The sequence below is a fragment of the Scatophagus argus genome, chromosome 16 (assembly GCF_020382885.2).
Source record: "Scatophagus argus isolate fScaArg1 chromosome 16, fScaArg1.pri, whole genome shotgun sequence".
In the NCBI taxonomy this organism is placed as follows: domain Eukaryota; kingdom Metazoa; phylum Chordata; class Actinopteri; family Scatophagidae; genus Scatophagus; species Scatophagus argus.
In genome coordinates this window covers 526,174-545,000 of record NC_058508.1, presented here as the reverse complement: position 1 = coordinate 545,000, position 18,827 = coordinate 526,174, and the positions used below count along the sequence as shown (strand labels likewise).

Genomic DNA, 18,827 nt, shown 5'->3' with positions numbered 1-18,827 from the left:
TAAAACTATGCCGTATATCCAACATAATGCCTCCTGTTGTGTCACTGGGATACATGATGACTGGAGGCAGGCAGTTTCCTCCAGTACCACACATGTATGGTAGATGGTCTACAGGCTTGAACAGGATGGGAAAGGATCAAAGTTGAAAACGTTGCTACATTTAGAGGTTCTTAGAATTTAGCAGAAACAGTTGGGAAGAATCAAACTAACTTACAGTATTGTGAGGTACATACATGTAGCGCTGCTGGCAGTGGTGGGACTGTCTTCCCTTGTTACTCAATAGACTAATTGGTAATATTGTGCTTTCTAGTTTAGTTAATTATTTTAAATTCTGTGTAATATTAACATAAATATAGGACTTGAACATATGCAGTACAGTTTAGTGACTTACAATGGCCCTAAAATAGTACTATATCATTTTTTCTAATATCACTTTAAAATACTTGTATACTAACCTGAAATGTTTCTGTTGTATTTGCTGTTGTCATACTGACATTAGTTTAGTATCATGTTATATCTATGTCAGCTTAACAGTAGGTATTTTCCTGTAATATCAGTTTAATATACCATGTCAGGGTAGAGCGTCTCCAGATGATGGTGTTGGGTGCTTTGCTGTTGACACCATTGTTGACTTAGTCAAAATTGAGGGTTGACTTAACCAGTATGGCTTTCAGTTCAATTCAATTCAGTGTTATTTATATAGCACCTTATACAATCAAAATTGTCTCTAGATGCTTTACAGAGACGCAGAGCCTGAACCCCCAGAAAAGCAGACTGTGGCAAGGAAAAACTCCCTTTTAACTCCCTTCTAGTGTTAACAGGAAGAAACCTTGAGCAGGACCCGGCTGACAAGGGCGAACTATCCTGCTGATAGTCCGCCAGGTAAAGGAGTAGAAGAAGAGGTAGACAGGACAGAGAGGATGGAAGAGAGAGAGAAACATACAAGCAATAAACATCATTCATTACAAAGGACAAACAGGTTGTCATAATTGGAATTCTGTATTTTTGTTTTTTTTAGCTGATATGTTGTCCAAGTTAATTATAATAGCACTACGTAGAAGAACAAGATAGGCAGATGTTGACAGCAGATGTTTGGCATGCAAGTCTGGACGGAGAGACTCAAACTATGAAGAAAACTGGACACGCAGTTATTGACGTAAAATTGATAATAATTGATCATATGTTGACCTGATGAGAACAGAGGAGGTGGGGGAATCGAGATGGTGGTGGTGTTGAGGAGGAGGGGAAACTGCTTGGTGGATCATGTTTGTGTCCCCCGGCAGCATAGGCCTATAGCAACTTAGCTATGATAGAGATTTAAAGATTAACAGTTAGTCAGACCTATTCTACCTGTGGCTATATAGCATGAGGTGAGTGTAACTATGCCTACCAGCCCTACACACTTTGCTTGAGGCTAACTATACACTTTACTAAACAGAAAGGTTTTAAGTCCACAGCAACATGCCATCCCATCTGGTTTTGCGCTTAGTGAGACCATCATTTGACCCCAAACACACCTCTAGGTTATGTAAGGGATATTTGTCCGAGAAGCAGAGTGATGGAGTGCTGCATCAGATCACCTGGTCTACACTAAATCACCCCTGGGAACTCCTTTAAGACTGCCAGAAAACCATTCCAGGTGATTACTTCATGAGGCTGATAAAGAGAATGCCAAGAGTGTGCAAAGCTGCCATCATATTCTGGGTTATTTAACATGTTTTGTTGACTGCATAATTCCACATTTGTCATAATTTCATTGTCTTCAGTATTAACGTACACTGTTAAAAACAATAATAATAATAATGATTAAAAACCACTGAAAAAGAAGGTGTGTCCAAACATTTGCCTGGTAGTGAACATGACATTTCATGTTACTGAAATCAGGATTAAGATAAAAAAAATAAATAAATAAAAATAAAATCTAACAACATGCATTGTGTGGCAATCATTAGTGATGAATTTTCCACAAGCCTGGCTGTTACTGAATGAGCCTATTCTGATCATCTGTTCTGGAACCGAAAAATCTGAGATCCCATCACAGGATTAGTTGATTGACAGTTCAGGATTAAACTCAGTCTTCATTTAACCTACTTTCTGAAACGGGCTCCAGAATTTTATCCAGAGTCCATGTCACCCTGTGCTTTTGTTCTGCATATGGACATATACCCACACAAAGTTACAATTAGTCAGATAGGTTTGCACTTCTCTACCACGATCCGCTAAACTCATTAGTAACTCCATGGGGCACCATCTCACTCTGTCATTTCCACTGTCCTTTCTAACGGATCTGTTTGCAGCTCCGTCATTCCCTTTTTGTTTTGCTGGGTCCTGTAATCCTGAACTCTGGCTCAACTAATTCTGTGATGGGAAACTCAGTTTTCATTCCAGAACAGCTGATCAGAGTTAGTTCAGACAACTCTGAGGACTGTCACCACTGAAGATGGGATGGGTGGGGGTTAGTTGTCATCAGTGGAGCTTGATGATTCACCATGGCGACTGGTAAATACAGAACAGAGCCTTCATTTTAGTCCAGTGGAGCTACAAATATAAATGCATGCAAGTGCAGACAATGACGTGTTCTAAAATCAGGAGTGGAGACAGGAGTTGATAAGTTAACACTATTGCATCTTATTCAGCATGGGACACTTGTTCATCATTAACCCACTTGAATTTCCTTAATGGATCATTCAAATAGCCATTTATTTAGCTGTATTTTCACACATATTTTTAGATGTTTATTTTTCATTTAAAGCTCTTGAGCATAAGGAAATACATAGTCTCTGGTGTCAAACCACATTAAGACTACATTCAAAAACTCACTTATAAACGACATTTAGTTGAGTTTTAGAATCCTTATTTCCAGCTCCATCAGAAATCACCCTCACTCAAATATTCATGGGATCTCTGACATGATAATCATAGGAATGTTCCGTCAGTGTGACCGGTGACAACATGACAAATAACTGTTCATTGATCAGTGTCGTACAGTGCAGATTTGTATTTGTTCCGGGCATGCCCCACTGGGAGGAGGCCCCGAAGAAGACCCAGGACGCGCTGGAGGAACTATGTCACTCAGCTGGCCTGGGAACGCCTTGGGGTCCACCCAGAAGAGCTGGAGGAAGTGTCCGTGTAGAGGGGAGTCTGGGCATCCCCGCTCAGGCTGCTGTCCCATCAACCTGGTCCCGGATAAAGCAGAACAAGATGGATGGATGCATGAAGAAAGAAAAAGCTTTCCTTAAGTCCACTTTCTAAAATAGGGCCCTGATAATACAAGTACCCCCTTCACTACTTATATTCTTGTATTTTAGATTATGATTTATGAAGGCTTTCAGGCTTTGAGGGGTAGCCAGAAGGCAGTAGAAAGTCCATAAACAAAAGATTAACTCTTTTGGTGATCAATGTAGATAGAAAACAAGCTGTCAGAGATGAAATGCCTTTGCTGAGTAATTGAACTGTGCAACTGGTAAGTAGCTGTCATCGATCATTCGCATGTGGCTGTTTCCTCATCGGTGATGTCGTTGAGGAAACTCCATTTCATTGCTTCATACCTGGACGGTGACTGCCTGCTTCTACTCCATCTTTGCTGCTGATACAGCTGAGATGCGTCTGCGCGAGTCAGGCAAGACGCTGATTGGCTGAAGATGACATCATCCAGTGGAGATCTATTGTTGGTGAGGGGTGAGCTCATCATTTGGATCTGAGCTGAGGACGTAGCAGCAGCAGAGGAGAGACAGTCTGCAAAGCCGCTTTGGGCTTCTGCTACGAGAAGACGAGCCCAGTGACTGTCGACGGGGCCACTGACGGTCAGTATGAAATACCTGACAGCACAATTTTTGCTTGTCCCTTAAAACGAAATCAGAGCTGGAACCCATTTGTTAAGGTCAGGAGAAGCTGAAGGGGTTTAGCGTTAGCTATATCCTAATACAGTGTTCTGAAAATCCAGCATGTTAGCCACTGTGGAGACAGTTAGTGTTGTGCCTTTAAAAGGTGTTACATATGGTGGGTGCTGTGCTACAGGTATGGTTTGGTCCCGGGAGGGAGACGCAGAGCGGCCTCCGCTGTCTGTTATCCTGCCGCAGCTCTACCTTGGAGCGGAGGGCGACGTGACGCAGGTAAGACTGCTGGTGGAAGAAGAAAGCCCATCATACACTCCACTCAAATGAAACCGACACTTTATTAAAGGTAAACGTTTTGCACCAGTGCATGACCCTGTCAGCGTTGTGCCTGCTGGATTATTAATGCTGAAACATTAGCGAGCAAGCAGCGTTTTACTGTTACTGTTAATAAGCAGTAGTATCGTTAAATCTGGGCTACGTTTCAACCCAACCGGTCAAGGCAGATGGCCGCCCATCTTGAGCCGGGGTCTGCTCCGAGGTTTCTGCCTTCTAAAAGGCAGTTTTTCCTCGCCACTGTCGCCAAGTGCTTGCTCAAGGGGGAATGTTGGGCTCTCTCTATTTTACAATTTAATTAAAGAGTTTGGTCTAGACCTGCTCAAATTGGAAAGTGTCATGAGATAACTTTTGTTGTGAATTGGCGCTATATAAATAAACTGAATTGAATTGAATTGAATTAAATAGTAATAATAATGATAATGCGTTTTATTTACGGGCGCCTTGCTAGACACTCAAGGTCACCTTACAGTATTAATCATAAAAACAGACACAACATTAACAACAATAAGAGACAATAGAATACTATTTTAAAATGGACAATGCAGTTGTGGTTAGAGGGAGTAGGCTAGTCTAAACACATGGGTTATGAGTTTGGATTTGAACTGTGGGAGTGAGTCAGTGTGACGGAGGTCAGGTGGAAGTGAGTTCAACGGGGGGGGGGGGGGGGGGGGAGGATCTGCTGAGGGTGCAGGTGAGTGTGGCAGCATGGAGGAGGTCAGAGATATGGAGGGCTGAGGTTGTGGATGGCTTTGAAGGTGAATAGAAGTATTTTATGGTCATTGTCGGGACACTTGTCATCTTCCTTCTCCTCGATTTCCTTAGTGTTTGCACAGTTGGAACACCTACACAACACAGTCCTGTAGAGACACAGGAACATCTCTCCTCGCAGCTGCAGTGTATCGCATGTAAAACACCATCGGGGGCCGGACTCGTCATCCAGGTCCTCTAGGTGCCAGCCATATCCAGCAGGTGATGGAGCACATATATTTGGTTTGAGACAGGACCTCCTGATTGCAGCCTGATAGTTTGCCTTTTTACAGTGCTGATGGAGGGCGTCACTTGTAGGGGGAACGGATAATTCTGGCAAGGCCGATGATGCCATACAGTAACGTGCGAGACGTCTTTCTACCTTTGCAATGGCGTTTTTGGCGATAAACCTACTGTAGCATGTGGGATGGAAGACATCCTCTGGAATGTTTTTGAACTCCGGTGTTTGTAGCTCTCAGCCACGTCCCGACACTCACCCTTCAGCCCGAGCCGCCGTCGTAGGCTTTTCCTGAAAGTATTCCACCGTGTGATGGTGAAATCTTGTATCTTCTCGTGCCTCACTTACCTTTATCAGTAGCGTTGAATAAAACCATGGAGGCAGCCATGTCGCCGTTCTGTTGACATAAAGTCGAGAATCGACTGGATTTTTAGAGGCAAACTTTTTACTGTTAGCTTAACAAGACAAGACTATTTTTTACGAACTAAAGGTACACAATCTTTAGCCCCCGGACTGTGGAGCGGGAATTAATTTCTAAAAGACTTTTCGTGGTTCACCTTGCAGCCTATGTGGAGCAGTTGTTTAGTGTCTGCCCAATGTACAGGTCATTGCAGTCCTCACTACTGAACACAATCTGGGAGTATTCAGAACCCTCCACTACCAGGCAGACCATGTTCCTACAAAAGCCAAGGGCATAAAGAAGGAACACACACACATCAAGACAGCATGTAGGACCTGTGGATACCCCAGCTGGGCCTTCATCAAATCTTAAATAACAGGATGTCTACTATCAATGAGAAGACATAAGAACCGTCCCATATGTGTCTGAAAGACTACGAAGGATTTTCTCCAGACATGACATTTCAGCACACTCGTCAAACTCGTCAACACCCTCAGACGGAAACTGGTTCGCCTCAACATGATGTGTCACAGTTGTCCTGATAGACTGTGGTGATGCTTCTCTTCAGTTGGAGCAGCTGCTGAGTCAAGTGCGGTGCATAGTGGTCCAGTCCAGTGTGTGACTTGATATCAAACCAGTGTGTAAGTAAGTAAAAAGCTTTTACTCTAATAGCATCCATGTGTATGTGTGTGTGTGTGCGTGTGTGTGCAGGACCGCTTGGCCTCTCTGGGTATTTCCTACGTACTGAATGTGAGCCGCTGCAGTCCCCAGCCCTCCTTTCTGCCCCACTCTAGATATCTTCGCATCCCCATTGACGACTCCCTGTGGGATGACCTGCTGCCCTGGATACCACAGGCATTGCAGTTCATTGGTAAAGCCTCGCTCACGATTGCACAACAATTCTTGCAGAAACTACCACCATGACAAGCCATTTTACAAGCTGATTATTTCCAATTTAATCCAACATTCCAGTTTCCTCCACAGGACTTAATAAAATACCCAAATACTTTTCCAATACAAATTGATGTGATCTGAACCAGTTTGACTAACTTTTGTGATGTGGTGTGTGTGTGCAGATTTAGCCATGTCCTCTGGTGCATCTGTGTTGGTTCACTGTGCAGCAGGAGTCTCTCGCTCCCCGGCTCTGGCTGTAGCTTACATCATGTACAGCCTAGAAATGGATCTGGACCGGGCTTACAGGTATGCTGTTAGCATACATTAATACTGCAGCTCCATCTAAGCTCTACTGTCATTAATCATATCTCAATCATATCAAGTGTAAACAACAGGCTCACCAGAGTTGCCTATTTTTATCTTTTGCATTTGTTTTTTGAACGTTTTAATACATAGTATACAATTCAGCATACTTACATAAGTAAAAAAAAAATCACGGAAAATTAAAGACATTCATTCATGCTGCAACTTCATATTTCCACTCCACCAGTAACAAGTGCAGTTGGATATGGACACTGATTTGGATGCTGCCATCAGAAAATCCACTTAAAAAGGCAAAATAAATTTGCAGCAGTGGGGACTTCACCTTGCTAACTGTGACACAGAATATTGGCCACTGACAATGGCATGACATGATTCCTTTGTCCTACTTGCACGTTAAGTTTTAATAAAAGTAATATTAAAACTTCACTTATTAGAATTTAGTACAAATGAACAAAATTCACAGTGAAACAAACAAAATTCTTAATTGCATGTCTTTAAGTCATTAATATTTAAACTGTATAGTCTGGTAACAACCTAGCTGTAGGAAAATGAGCTACTGCGAAGTTAGTGAGTTAGCTTGCTAACATGCAAGCTTTCCAATAAGCTCAAATAAGTAAGGCTTTTAAGACAATGAGACTTATCATTTAATCATGATTTATTTACTATTGTGAGTCACACAATGAACTGGGATAAATATGTTATCCCTCCTTCATATCCCATTCCAAACAAGTTTTTTGCAAGATGACACAATACCATTGTTGACCCAGGACCATCACTGCTATGTTGACCCTGAGTACTTTTTTATGTTGATCAAGTGTTGTTTATTTTTATGTTGATGGTCCTGCTATTGGGTTTGTCTTTGGCATGCATGCACAGTTGTGAAGATCGTCCTTCATGCCCTTGTGCTGTGCACTGGTCCTCCCTCAGGTCCACAGCCACAGTACATAAGCCCTGTGTGACCTGAGATCTGCTCCACCTTTTTCTTCAGTGTATGCACTCATTTATCTTAAAGAGCAAAGTTCTGTAGATGTCAGCTTCTCAGTGAAGCAAGCGGGGTCCATCTTTGTTTTTTTGCCAGCTCTGTTATGGACTTAAGCTTCCACTCTCAGTGCGAGACGTGCCTGAACTTGTTGGAATGGCCCTTACTGCCCAAGCCTCATGCCCCTTCTCAGTCAGAGATACAGACACCTCTCATGACCAGGTCACAGCCTCCCTCACTGACCATGCCCATCAGTCGGTTGCACAGACTGCGTCAGCCATCAACGACTTCTTGATGTTCATTTCCATCATTTCATCCGTTGCTGCTCAGCTCAGGGCTCCCCCTCCTGAGCTCGCAACGGAAGTGCTCATGCGTATACCAGCGGCGGAGCCAGTTCAGTAGTTTTCATCTACTGTAGGCACTTCAACCCATCCACATTCTCCACCACTCTGTGGCCTCACCACTTTTCACCCTTCGGTGAGTGCTAGTGGAGATTTTTCCACTAGGTTACATAGGGAAAACATAGAGTTGTGCATCCCCCCACCCTTCAATGGCGTCATATCATCTTTGTCAGAAATCCGCCACTCTTCAACAAAGGCATGATGAAAAGACTGTTTCCCACATGGAAAGAAAATATATTAACATATATATTTTTTATCTATGCCACATATATTTTCCAACATATGTGCACATATTCGAAATTGGCCCCCTACATATATGTCTTTCAACTATATGTACATATATATCCATATATCCATACATATATTTACATATACATGTATAGCATATATGCATATATATGTATATAATACATGTTAAATATATGTCATGTTTATTTACACATATATGGATAAACATACCTACATAAATACCAAAAATATGCATATCTACATGAATATAATAAACCACACAAAATCCAGAAGTCATTAATGTATATTTATTTACAACTCATAACAAATTTAGTGATGTTCTTTTTTTCGATGCCAGCTTGCTGTTGATGGCACCCCGAGAACAAATCGTGCATTCATGCCCAAGGTCATAACCAGTTCTTCCTGATCAGGAGTTAATTCTTTGAAAGGTTTTTTTCCCCTCCTACTCACAAAAATGAAGTGGTAAAAGCTTCACATCGTCTTTATATGGTCAGACAGACACAGCAGCTCTTTGTGCATTACAGACAGTACTCTAAGTAAAAACCTTTCACAAAACAGCGTCTGGCTTACTGGCTGTGTGAAGCTGTCACACCAGCATATGTGTCCGCTGGGGAGAAACCCTGACTGGAATTTGTGCTCTCTCTACCAGAGCAGTGTTTTTCTCTGCAGCTCTTCTCAGAGGAATGGCAGCACAGGACATATGCTCAACAGCTTCACGGTCATCTCCATGCCCTTTACATGATACATGTATGTCTGAGTCTTCACTAACTCATTCAGTACTGAGTCTGCTTGACGACCAATGACACTCACTCCGGCTCTTGTCACGTTACGCACACACAGTCACAGTAATGATATGTGGGGACATGCACTACATGCTGCTATTCTCATCCTTTTTTACAGCTTTTTTTTTGCTGTGTGGTCATAGGTATTCATGCATTCCCTGTACACACCTCTGCCCAATTCGAATGTAAAGCCCTTGCCCTGCTCTCCTATACTGGACTTACAGTAGGGGAAATCCATGACCATAGACCACATCCAGCTTCAATCTCACCCCAATAGTGACAGCTCTTAGAGGGTGAATACTGCATGAGATAGAACATTGGTTATCCCAGATTCTATGATAAAAGGTGTAACCACCTAAACTGTGGGCCCCACTGTTTTCCACCAACATCAGCTGCAGAAAAAGCTGGCTTGTTTTGGGAGCAGATCTCAGGTCACATAGGGCTTATGTACTGTGGCTGCACACCTGAGGGAGGACCAGTGCACAGCACAAGGGCACATAAGACTGTCACAAGAGATACGCGGGGATAAACCCAATAGTTACAGCTCTTAGAGGGCTACATCTATACTCATAATATCTGTGGTTACAATATGTAACCAACATTATTTGGAATGGGATATAAAAAGGAAAGAACATGCGTTCATCATAGATGTTTGTGTAACTTATAATTGTAAATGAGACACTATTAAAGGATAAGTTGTATAAGTCTTACAAGTCCTACTTGACAAAATCACATTGTGAATGTACACTGCTCCATTCATTTAATTTAAACTCCTGTGCTCAAGAGACATGGTTTACACATAGCTATGAGAGGAGTCTACAGTACAAATTGTGTGAGCTTATTGTCTTGTTAACAAGACCATAGATAACAGAAAAATATCAAGTGCATTTTGGGTAATCCATTCACAAATGGACAGCTGTAATACAGGTGCAAATGCACCGAAGATGCAGGAAGACATGTGATCTGACTGGTCAGAACACATTCTGAGGTGGTCTGTGCCATATACAGTGCGTCCGTCTCATTCCAAAATGAATTAAATTCATTTTTTCCCTCAAAATTCTACACCATAATGACAAAGGGAAACAAGTTTACTGGATTTTTTTTTTGCAAATGTATTAAAAAGAAAAAACAAAAATATAACATACACAAAAAAAAATATAACACAAGTGGTCATTTGAGAAGGATATAGACATGCATTGTAATGACAGCTGTTAAAGCTCTGGGTTACCCAGATTTTGGTCTTCCCTAGTTAAGCTAGGTAGAATTGATTGAAAATAGAAGTGAATTTCTTTTGAATAATTAATTGTTTATATACTGTTTCCAACAGTATTCCATAGTTGCAGTTTAATAATTTTAGTGTTGCTAGGTGTGAGTGTTTGAACTTGTGTGATTGTCTGTCTTTGTGTGTCTGCCCTGTGATTGACTAGGGAGCATTCCAAGGTGTACCCCAGTTCTCACTCGTTGTCAGCTAGGATAGGCTCTAGGCCCTCATCAACCCTGCATGGATAAGCACTATAGAAAATGGATTAATGGATAATAATATGCCACACGTCTTTCTTTTTTTTTTCTAATAACAAGTTAAGGTAGAGTCATACTTATTTTGCTCATTTTTCTCTATTACCTGTTTTTCTTGTCCTATTTGTTTGTGTCATGCCAGTTTTTAAGATATATGTATCAATGAAAATCGGTGAAAATGGAATAATTGAAAAACAAAAAAAAAAACAGATCATTATACTGGCTGACTTCACTGTACATTATTGTGAAATATGTGAGCTGTGGAAAGCAGCAGCCCTAACCCACATCCCATCTGCTCCTTTCAAAGGTTTGTGAAAGAACGCCGACCCTCCATTTCCCCAAACTTCAACTTCCTGGGTCAGCTACAGCACTTCCAGGGTACTCTGAACCAGAAGGCCTCTGGTGGCAACCTCTTTGTCCAGCAGCCGGATATTCACCTGCCATCTATAAATGACAATATTAACTACACTGTGAACATAAATTATCAGGCCACTAGCAACTCAGCAGAGGTCAAACAGACACACGCAGAGAATTCCTACCAAACAAACACAACTCTGCAGAGACACTCACGTTCAGATAGAAGGGGAAAACAGCAGCTTTCCCTGTCAGGGAAACTCCGGGCTCTTCATTTTACTTGCCATCAAAATCAGCAACTCCAGGAGATATGTGAGGTTTCAGCACAAAGCCCATGTGTGCCATTCAAACCAGCAGCAAAGCACACACCACTACAACTCCCAGCAGGCTCTGCTTCTCTACTAGAGAAACGCAAAAGCCTCACCCTCTCTTTGACCCCACTGGAAATTTGCCCTCAGTCCCCAGCAAGCAGCAGCCAGCAAACAAAGGATAACACCCCATTCAAAACTGTCCACAATAGAGAAATGAGAGAAAGGCCTGAGGCGAAGACACAGGGTAACACTTGCTCCCACAGGCAGGCTGAGGACATCCACGAGGAGCAGAGTCCCTCCCACACAAAGTGTAGTAGAGCTGAGGTGAAGGAGCAGAGTCTGTTGTCACCACTCAGCTTTGCCCTCAACAAGCTCCTGGACTGGGGGGAGAGGGTGCTGCCAAAAGGGGTGTTTTTCCATCCTGTAAGGATGGGACAGCCTGCACTGCCACACAACTGCTGAGAGTGCTGGGACGCACTGTTTGTTCGCACATATTTGTGAAAAGGAACCAAACTATACATGTGATGTAGTTACATAGACGATGTCTGTCAAAATGTTTGTCTGCAATTTATTTATTTATATATTTATTGCAAAACTGGATGCAGTATAGCTATATTTACAATAAACCTCCACACATATGCATTTTTTGACAATAGTCATCTTGTCATTTGTAAGATGCAGTTATTTTAAAAGACTCTGAAAAACTTTTGAACAATGGCTTGGAATGTATTTGCTGATGATTAAAAATGATATTTCCACTTTGTTTTGTTGCCTTTAACTTGGCATGAGGCTTTGGTCTAATCACTCTAGACCCTAGAAACTAGAGTACTGATATCCCAAGTAAAAACTTGATATATGATTCTTATTAATTATAAAAATCATAAAAAAGATACATAAATACATATTCTTAAAAAGCTGCATTGGGTCTCTGAATTTCTCACAAATGTGTGCTTTGCCAGGATACACATATGTGAGTGAAGGTAAAGTAAAGTAAATATTAGACAGAGTTAAGACACTGTACATGGGTAGAGTATACTGGTGATTATTGGTGTATTATTATATGTTTGACTAGGACAGCTGAAGATATGACAGCAAAGGAGGCACAAGCAGCAGTCAAACCTGTGGCCAGTACAGAGGACAGTCAGCCTCAATACATGGGTCGCACACTCTACCAACTGAGCTATATATGAACTATTGGTGTATTCTTAAAATGACTCTATAACGAACCTAATGGCAGCTAAAAGTAAGATGGTCCATATCTTCAGTAAAACTTGTGTAAATCAGCGTAATTCAGACAAAAATCAAGGCTGGATTATTCTGACGTTTAGCAGTACACAAAGAATAGGACCCACATGGCTAAAACTCATGGCTTTTAATTCAAGCAAGTCAAACAATTCAGTGAGGGCAAACAATTCCAGACCACTGAGCAAAGGCAAGTTCAGAAAAGCACCACCTGAACTGACTCCTCTCAGTGCAGAAGAGCAGTGGCTCGGGTCAGCAACTTACAATTCAAATACATGATTTGTTTCCTGCTGCAGAGGCATCAACCTGCAAAGGGAACCTTTTGCTGAAGTCTGGGCTCCTAAGGACTGGTGAGGAACCCAGGTGGATCTTAAAGGCACGGAAAGCTTCCTCACACTCCCTTAAATTGGTGTGGGAATATGAAGGGATTTCAAGGAAACTAGCTCACTATATGAACCAACTTCACTTCAACCTAAGATGCAGACGGTCCAGACTAGCTCCCAGGAGCTTACACCTTGGGTCCACAGTCGGAGGCCATAGAGAGAGCAGATTCTCCTGAGAGCACAGAGCCAACTCCTGAGTGAAAGGATTAGGCAGGTCCATTCCACTATAGAAGCAGTTAGGGACAAGAGCAACCAGACACGACAGAAACTGACAGCACTTGTACCTTCTTCCACTTTGGAAGAAGTCTTTAACTTTGTGGATAAGGTGCAAATGGCACAACACGCTAAAGGAAAGGAACAGTAGACCAAGAACTTCCAAATTCTACAAACAAGAGAGACAAAGACTGGTCCATCCTAAAGACAGAACACCTACAGACAAACTAATTAATCACTCACTGTGGGCTATAGCTTAGTTGTGACTGTTGGGTAGAAACTGTCCGGACAGATAGAAATGTGAGCTATGTCAAGTCAAGTCAAGTCAACTTTATTTGTATAGCCCATTTTTACAAGCAGTTTGTCTCAAAGGGCTTAACATAACATCAGCAACATCCTCTGCCCTTCGACCCTCACATCGACTAAGGAAAAACTCCCAGAAAAACCTTTAACAGGAAAAAATGGAAGAAACCTCAGGGTGAGCAACAGAGGAGGGATCCCTCACCCAGGACGGGCAGACGTGCAATGGATGTTGTACAGGCAGGAAAGCAATTTGCAACATGAGAAATGACATTACTAAAAAGATAAGCAAAACAAAATCTATAAGCTATGTGTTGCCTTAGGGTGCAAAATTCCAATGGCGTGATACTGTAGAGGGATTAAAAATCAACTCATTTAGACAGTTATGGTTTCTCCATTGTCCATTAGTTCCTGAGCATGGACACTTTGTGGGGCATTTTCCTTTACATTCATCAAGTACAGATAACACCATGACTATTTCATGTAGCTTAAATCAGGATTGTCACACAAAGCTTACTTTCAATGCAATGACCATTACTTGAAATTAGTAGATATGTGGCCTCATGGCGTCAGCTCTTACACATGAAAGTTAGTCCATATTGAACGTTGTGTACAATTTCATGGTGAAATATCAAACTTCTCTGTGCTGAAGAGTACACGGCAGAAGAAAATGTCCTTTCCTGTTGTTTCGTGGCAACGAAATATTAATTACAAATTAGGTATAACGTGCGCACGAAATACTAATATTAACGTAATTCCTGGACAGCTGGGGAAGTAAATAAAGCGCACCTTCGCTAGGACCCGACAGCCTACGTACGGAGCCCCGTACCTACTGTACGTGATGTCCTTCAGGTGAGTGTCTTATTCCGTTCTAGTCAATATCTTGTTATCCCGCATTTAGACAGTTATTTATTTAGGCTTAGGTTTGACTTTGTTATAACGGCTAGCTTATCTTCTGACGTCTCACCGGACTTAAGAACTTTTTATTCTCATCCAGTTACTACATGTTGTTTTGTTGTGCTAATATGTAGCCGTAAACTGATTTGTGTTTGTAGGAGCTGCAGCCCTGCACACACATGAGAACGCTTTTCAAGTAGAACTGAGGGGTGTATGCGTTCTACTAAGCGAGTTATGTTGAGCATACCAGAGTTTTCTATGTCACGAAAGTGTCTCTCTTTTAACCTGGCTAAATCACCATGCTAATTTGTGCTACAGTCCTAATCTGGTCCAAATTCTGCTCAGTTTCAGCTTGAAATCAGCTTAAAACGTGCCTTTTTCACTGATCATCTCCTTTAAAAGTAGCATCGTGTGTGTCAGATTATGCTGAGGAAATACACGGGCTATGAACCGCAGCGTTTAATGAAGCGACCGGACGACGCCGTGCAGTTACACGAGCGCTCACTGAATATATCACGTTGCCAAGGGAACCTATAGCCTATCAGTGATCAAAATCTATTTTGTATTGAAGGTTGTTGTTGCTCTGACTGAACCACTGAATGTGTCTGTAGTGTTCTCCGGACATTTGTCCTTCAATAAAGTCAGAGAAGATAAAAGGTTCACTATATTATTGATGAGTCTGACGTTTACCTGCAGAGGAAATGTGCTACAATTCCTTTAAACCATTTTGTTAACACTTTGATGATGTCTTGGTCCTGATTGGCTGAAGTCCGTTTTACACTGCTATATTACAGGTAATAGAACCCTGATTAGTTGTGCTATACTTTATTACCACAGATAATATCTAATCAATAAAAATCATTCCACTTCGATTTGCCAAAGATTAAAGTGATTTCATAGGACAGTGTCAGAGCTTGAGCGTAATGTTTAAATCAGCTACATCAAGTTTAAAGTTTCAGAGCTCTACTATGTGCAGCTGTCACCAGAAATGCGGGAGGCATTGAGAGTGCATCGAGTGTAAATATATTCATTTAGTTTTCTTGTGCTTTGGAGGCTAGCTATGGACACTTGGCTGTGAGAATTTTTGATGGAGTGCAAACTAGAAGAAGATGTGATCCAGAAACTTGAAGGTAAGAATGTAAACCACTGCTGTCTTTGCTTGCCTGGTGAGTGTGTTGTGTATTTTTTCCAAACAGAAGATTAATATTTACTGAGAGTTTGTGTAGAACATGGTCACACCAGAACAGATAGGCTCAGTGCACAAATTCAGATGCACACTCTGAATTTTTTTTTAATTTATAATGTAATCAAATACATCAACTGTGTTTACAGAATAATTTGAAGTAATAATAATCTTGGTCACCTTAAGTTGGAAAAATATGTGCATCATTACCAAAAGTAAATGTTATTAAAAGTAGGCTGCATAAAATGAAAAACTAATGATGTGAATAACTACACCCTTATACCACCAATATAGCTATTCTTAACTTCCTTAGATATCCATTGGCATTCTATGTTATGCAATTGTATGTATTAATTCATTTTTTTATCTTTTATATTTTTCAGATTTATGAAACTGTCATTCCGTTAATGACAGACAGTGACCTGGCAAAGTACATCCCCAGTTGGAGATAGAGTCTCCAATGTGGCCTTCTGCAGACAAGCAAGACTGTCACAAAAATCACCATCCAGGAAAGAATCCATACTCTCAAGGCTATGACAAAGACTGTCTGGTGGTGAGGGGATACATAAAAAAAAATAGATCATCAAAGTGGACAGAAAATACAAATGCCAAATGGAAAAGGAGATGAATTGAGTTTGGCTGGATGGATTTTGGTGGGGACAAACAGGTGAACCCCGTAAGTGGTGGAGCAACGGGGCATCTCTCTATTGACAAAGACCAAACAGTGGCAAATATCAAACTTATGGCTAAAAATCTTTTTTCCCCAAAGGCCTTTCAAAAAAAAAACAAAAATCTTCCACACTGTTCAACTCATATTGAGAGCTCACAGATACATGTTAATGTGTCCAACACAGTAGATGAGTTGTATAATCAAAGCAAGGTCAAAGTTCTGCGACTTTACCTGTGCACCAAAAAGAAAACAGGACGGCAGCCCTCGGGAGTGGAGGGTGATCATGCAATAAGCCAGCCCTTTGTGGTAGATCTCACTAACAAGGAACAGAAGCAGGGCAATAAGGATCTGTTGGTGGAAAACAGAAATTCAGAATCACCAAACCACTGTGGAATTAATGATGGAGCTTCCAGAAGTGGATATTTGAATCTGAATGATACATTACCATGGGATGGTCAGCTAACTGTGAGCGAAAGCGAAGATTCTGATGCAGTTTTTATTGTAAGTGGGGATGAACCAAGCCTTGAAATACTCATTCCAGAAAAAGAGGATGGCGTACCTCATAAACAGTGACTCTCTCACCGGTGCTTGCAGGGGAGGCCAGTGTTCCAGACCAAGCACTTCCTGAACCACAATCTTGTCCTGTAACGCTGATTGTAAGAAGAGATCACTGTCTCACTGACTTGGTTAGTGCCTTCAAGGACCCAAACATTATTGCATGTGAGGTCAACATTAAAATTACCAAATGGAGAGCTTGAACAGGGGGAAGGAAGTGATGTTTTGCGGGACTGCCTGGTAGAATTTTGGACTGATTTCCGTGACAGCTGCACACTGGGAGTTGAGGAGAAAGCCCCCTTCATCAGGCATGACTTTCAGTGTGAAGAATGGCGGGCTGTAGCTAGAGTGTTTGTAGTAGGGTGGAAAGCTGGTTACTTCCCAGTGAAGCTTGTAGTACTTTCAGTGGACACAGGTGAATTGCTGGATGTACTCAATGCACGTGAATGCAAGCAAGTCCCTACCAAGGACACACTGCCCCAATGTTTGGAATTAAGTGCTGGCGTCCTGTTGTGGGTTCTGTAGCTGGTTTACTACCACCAGAAGGACTGCATCATGTCATTGCACAAATAAAACCAACTGCAAAAACAGTGAAGGAGCTTCTAAACTTGGAGATGACAGCAGCCCAGTCAGTTTCTTGTTACCTTTCAAGAATTTCCCTTCAGGGATAAATAAAGGAATTCTGACCTGAAAAGGTACATTGGGGAAAATGATTTCAATAATCTTCAGCTTTTCTTGCGGTTCTGTACAGGATCCAATCACTTGGATAAGGCCATACTAATTGAGTTCATAGAAATGACAGATTTCCTCCGCAGACCACAGTCCCACACATGTAGATATGTACTAAAGCTGCCCATTGGTTACTACAGCTATCCAGGTTTTTGCAGCGAATTTAACAGCATTCTCACAATGTGGGTAATGGACGTGGTGTAGGTAACAATAACATGAAAGATTTGAAAGCTCCTTGCTAGACTCAGATGAAAATACAAATAAAGTGCCTGGGACATGGTAGATGGGAAATCCAAGCTTGATTCCTCCATTATTATTGCGCACAAATCAAACACATCCACATGACATGGGACTGAAGTGACAACTGTGCAGCTGTCTTTACATGTGGTCAAATCTTCAGTCAGTGGAACAAGACAGTCTTCTGCACCCCAAAGGTGAGGGGCCATGTACATGACATCAGTTATCCCACTGGGCACGTTAGTGTTCTTTGGGGGCCTTATACGGTGAGTATTCCAAACAACCCTGGATATCATTTAATACCTCCTGTTGAAGAAACAAGAACAATTAAGTCACAGCTGGCATACAGTACATTTTTAAACAATGAGAGAGGAGGATCCTGACGTCTTCTTTCCTGATAGAAATACCATGTTGTTTACACATTGTAAACACCCACCGGTAACCATGTTTGTTTCCAGGGCCTTGCAGTTGGTCAACAATGAAATCTATCCCGGCGCCCAAGTCGTAGCTTCTCCAGTAAAGCATCCTGGCTCTCAACATCCGGTTTAAATGTCTCTTGGAAATGATGGTTCTTTGCAATGCCAGGCTTTTCAGAATGTACTTGTAGTAAAATAGATCTCTATCATACTGTCCCTGTCCATCGTGTTAGCCCCTCTTATGGCTCTACCTTAGACCTTAGAGAAGGTGCGCTCGATTTACTTACCCAGCTGTCCAGGAATTACATTAATATTATTAATTAGTATTTCGTGCGCACGTTATACCTATTTCGTGGCCATGATTTTTTTTTATTTTTTTGACCATGATCACCAGAGGGGCTCCATAGTCTCAAGACAGAATTGTCCTAGTCTCTATGAGGAGGAGTTTATTAAAGTACAGGAATTCTAAATAGCAAAAAAGCATTTAACACCTAAAATTCAAAATGTCTGACTTCTTCATGGGTATGGCTTTTTTTGTTACTGACTTCCGATGTTTAGTACCTGGGGGTGAAACAAACTAAGGTTACTTAGTATAGATTTTTTGTTTTATTTTATTTTATTTTTGGGGGGCGGGGG

The 18,827-nt window shown here is 41.6% G+C and overlaps 1 protein-coding gene and 1 long non-coding RNA gene across 3 annotated transcripts; both read left to right on the top strand.

The window, feature by feature from the left end:
* Positions 1–3,643: 3,643 nt before the first annotated feature.
* si:ch211-195b15.8 (dual specificity protein phosphatase 16) lies at positions 3,644–12,129 on the top strand. Its single transcript, XM_046414802.1, has 5 exons — positions 3,644–3,803; positions 4,018–4,112; positions 6,269–6,428; positions 6,634–6,757; positions 11,009–12,129. The coding sequence occupies exons 2-5, from the start codon at positions 4,020–4,022 to the stop codon at positions 11,826–11,828; spliced, it is 1,197 nt and encodes a 398-aa protein (XP_046270758.1). The 5' UTR covers positions 3,644–3,803; positions 4,018–4,019; the 3' UTR covers positions 11,829–12,129.
* Positions 12,130–14,264: 2,135 nt separating this feature from the next.
* Positions 14,265–18,796, top strand: LOC124072975. Of its 2 annotated transcripts, none has more exons than XR_006845625.1 (3): positions 14,265–14,356; positions 15,460–15,531; positions 15,968–18,796. It is a non-coding gene; the product is annotated as an uncharacterized LOC124072975 (long non-coding RNA). The 2 variants fall into 2 exon arrangements; XR_006845624.1 differs by having other exon boundaries at positions 15,455–15,531.
* Positions 18,797–18,827: the final 31 nt, after the last annotated feature.

Bases quoted from the DNA above. Each gene is read 5' to 3' on its own strand.
- si:ch211-195b15.8 (XM_046414802.1), top strand. From the start codon at position 4,020: ATGGTTTGGTCCCGGGAGGGAGACGCAGAGCGGCCTCCGCTGTCTGTT. The intron at 4,113-6,268 runs GTAAGACTGCTG...GTGTGTGTGCAG, and splicing joins CGGAGGGCGACGTGACGCAG to GACCGCTTGGCCTCTCTGGG. The intron at 6,758-11,008 runs GTATGCTGTTAG...CTCCTTTCAAAG, and splicing joins GATCTGGACCGGGCTTACAG to GTTTGTGAAAGAACGCCGAC.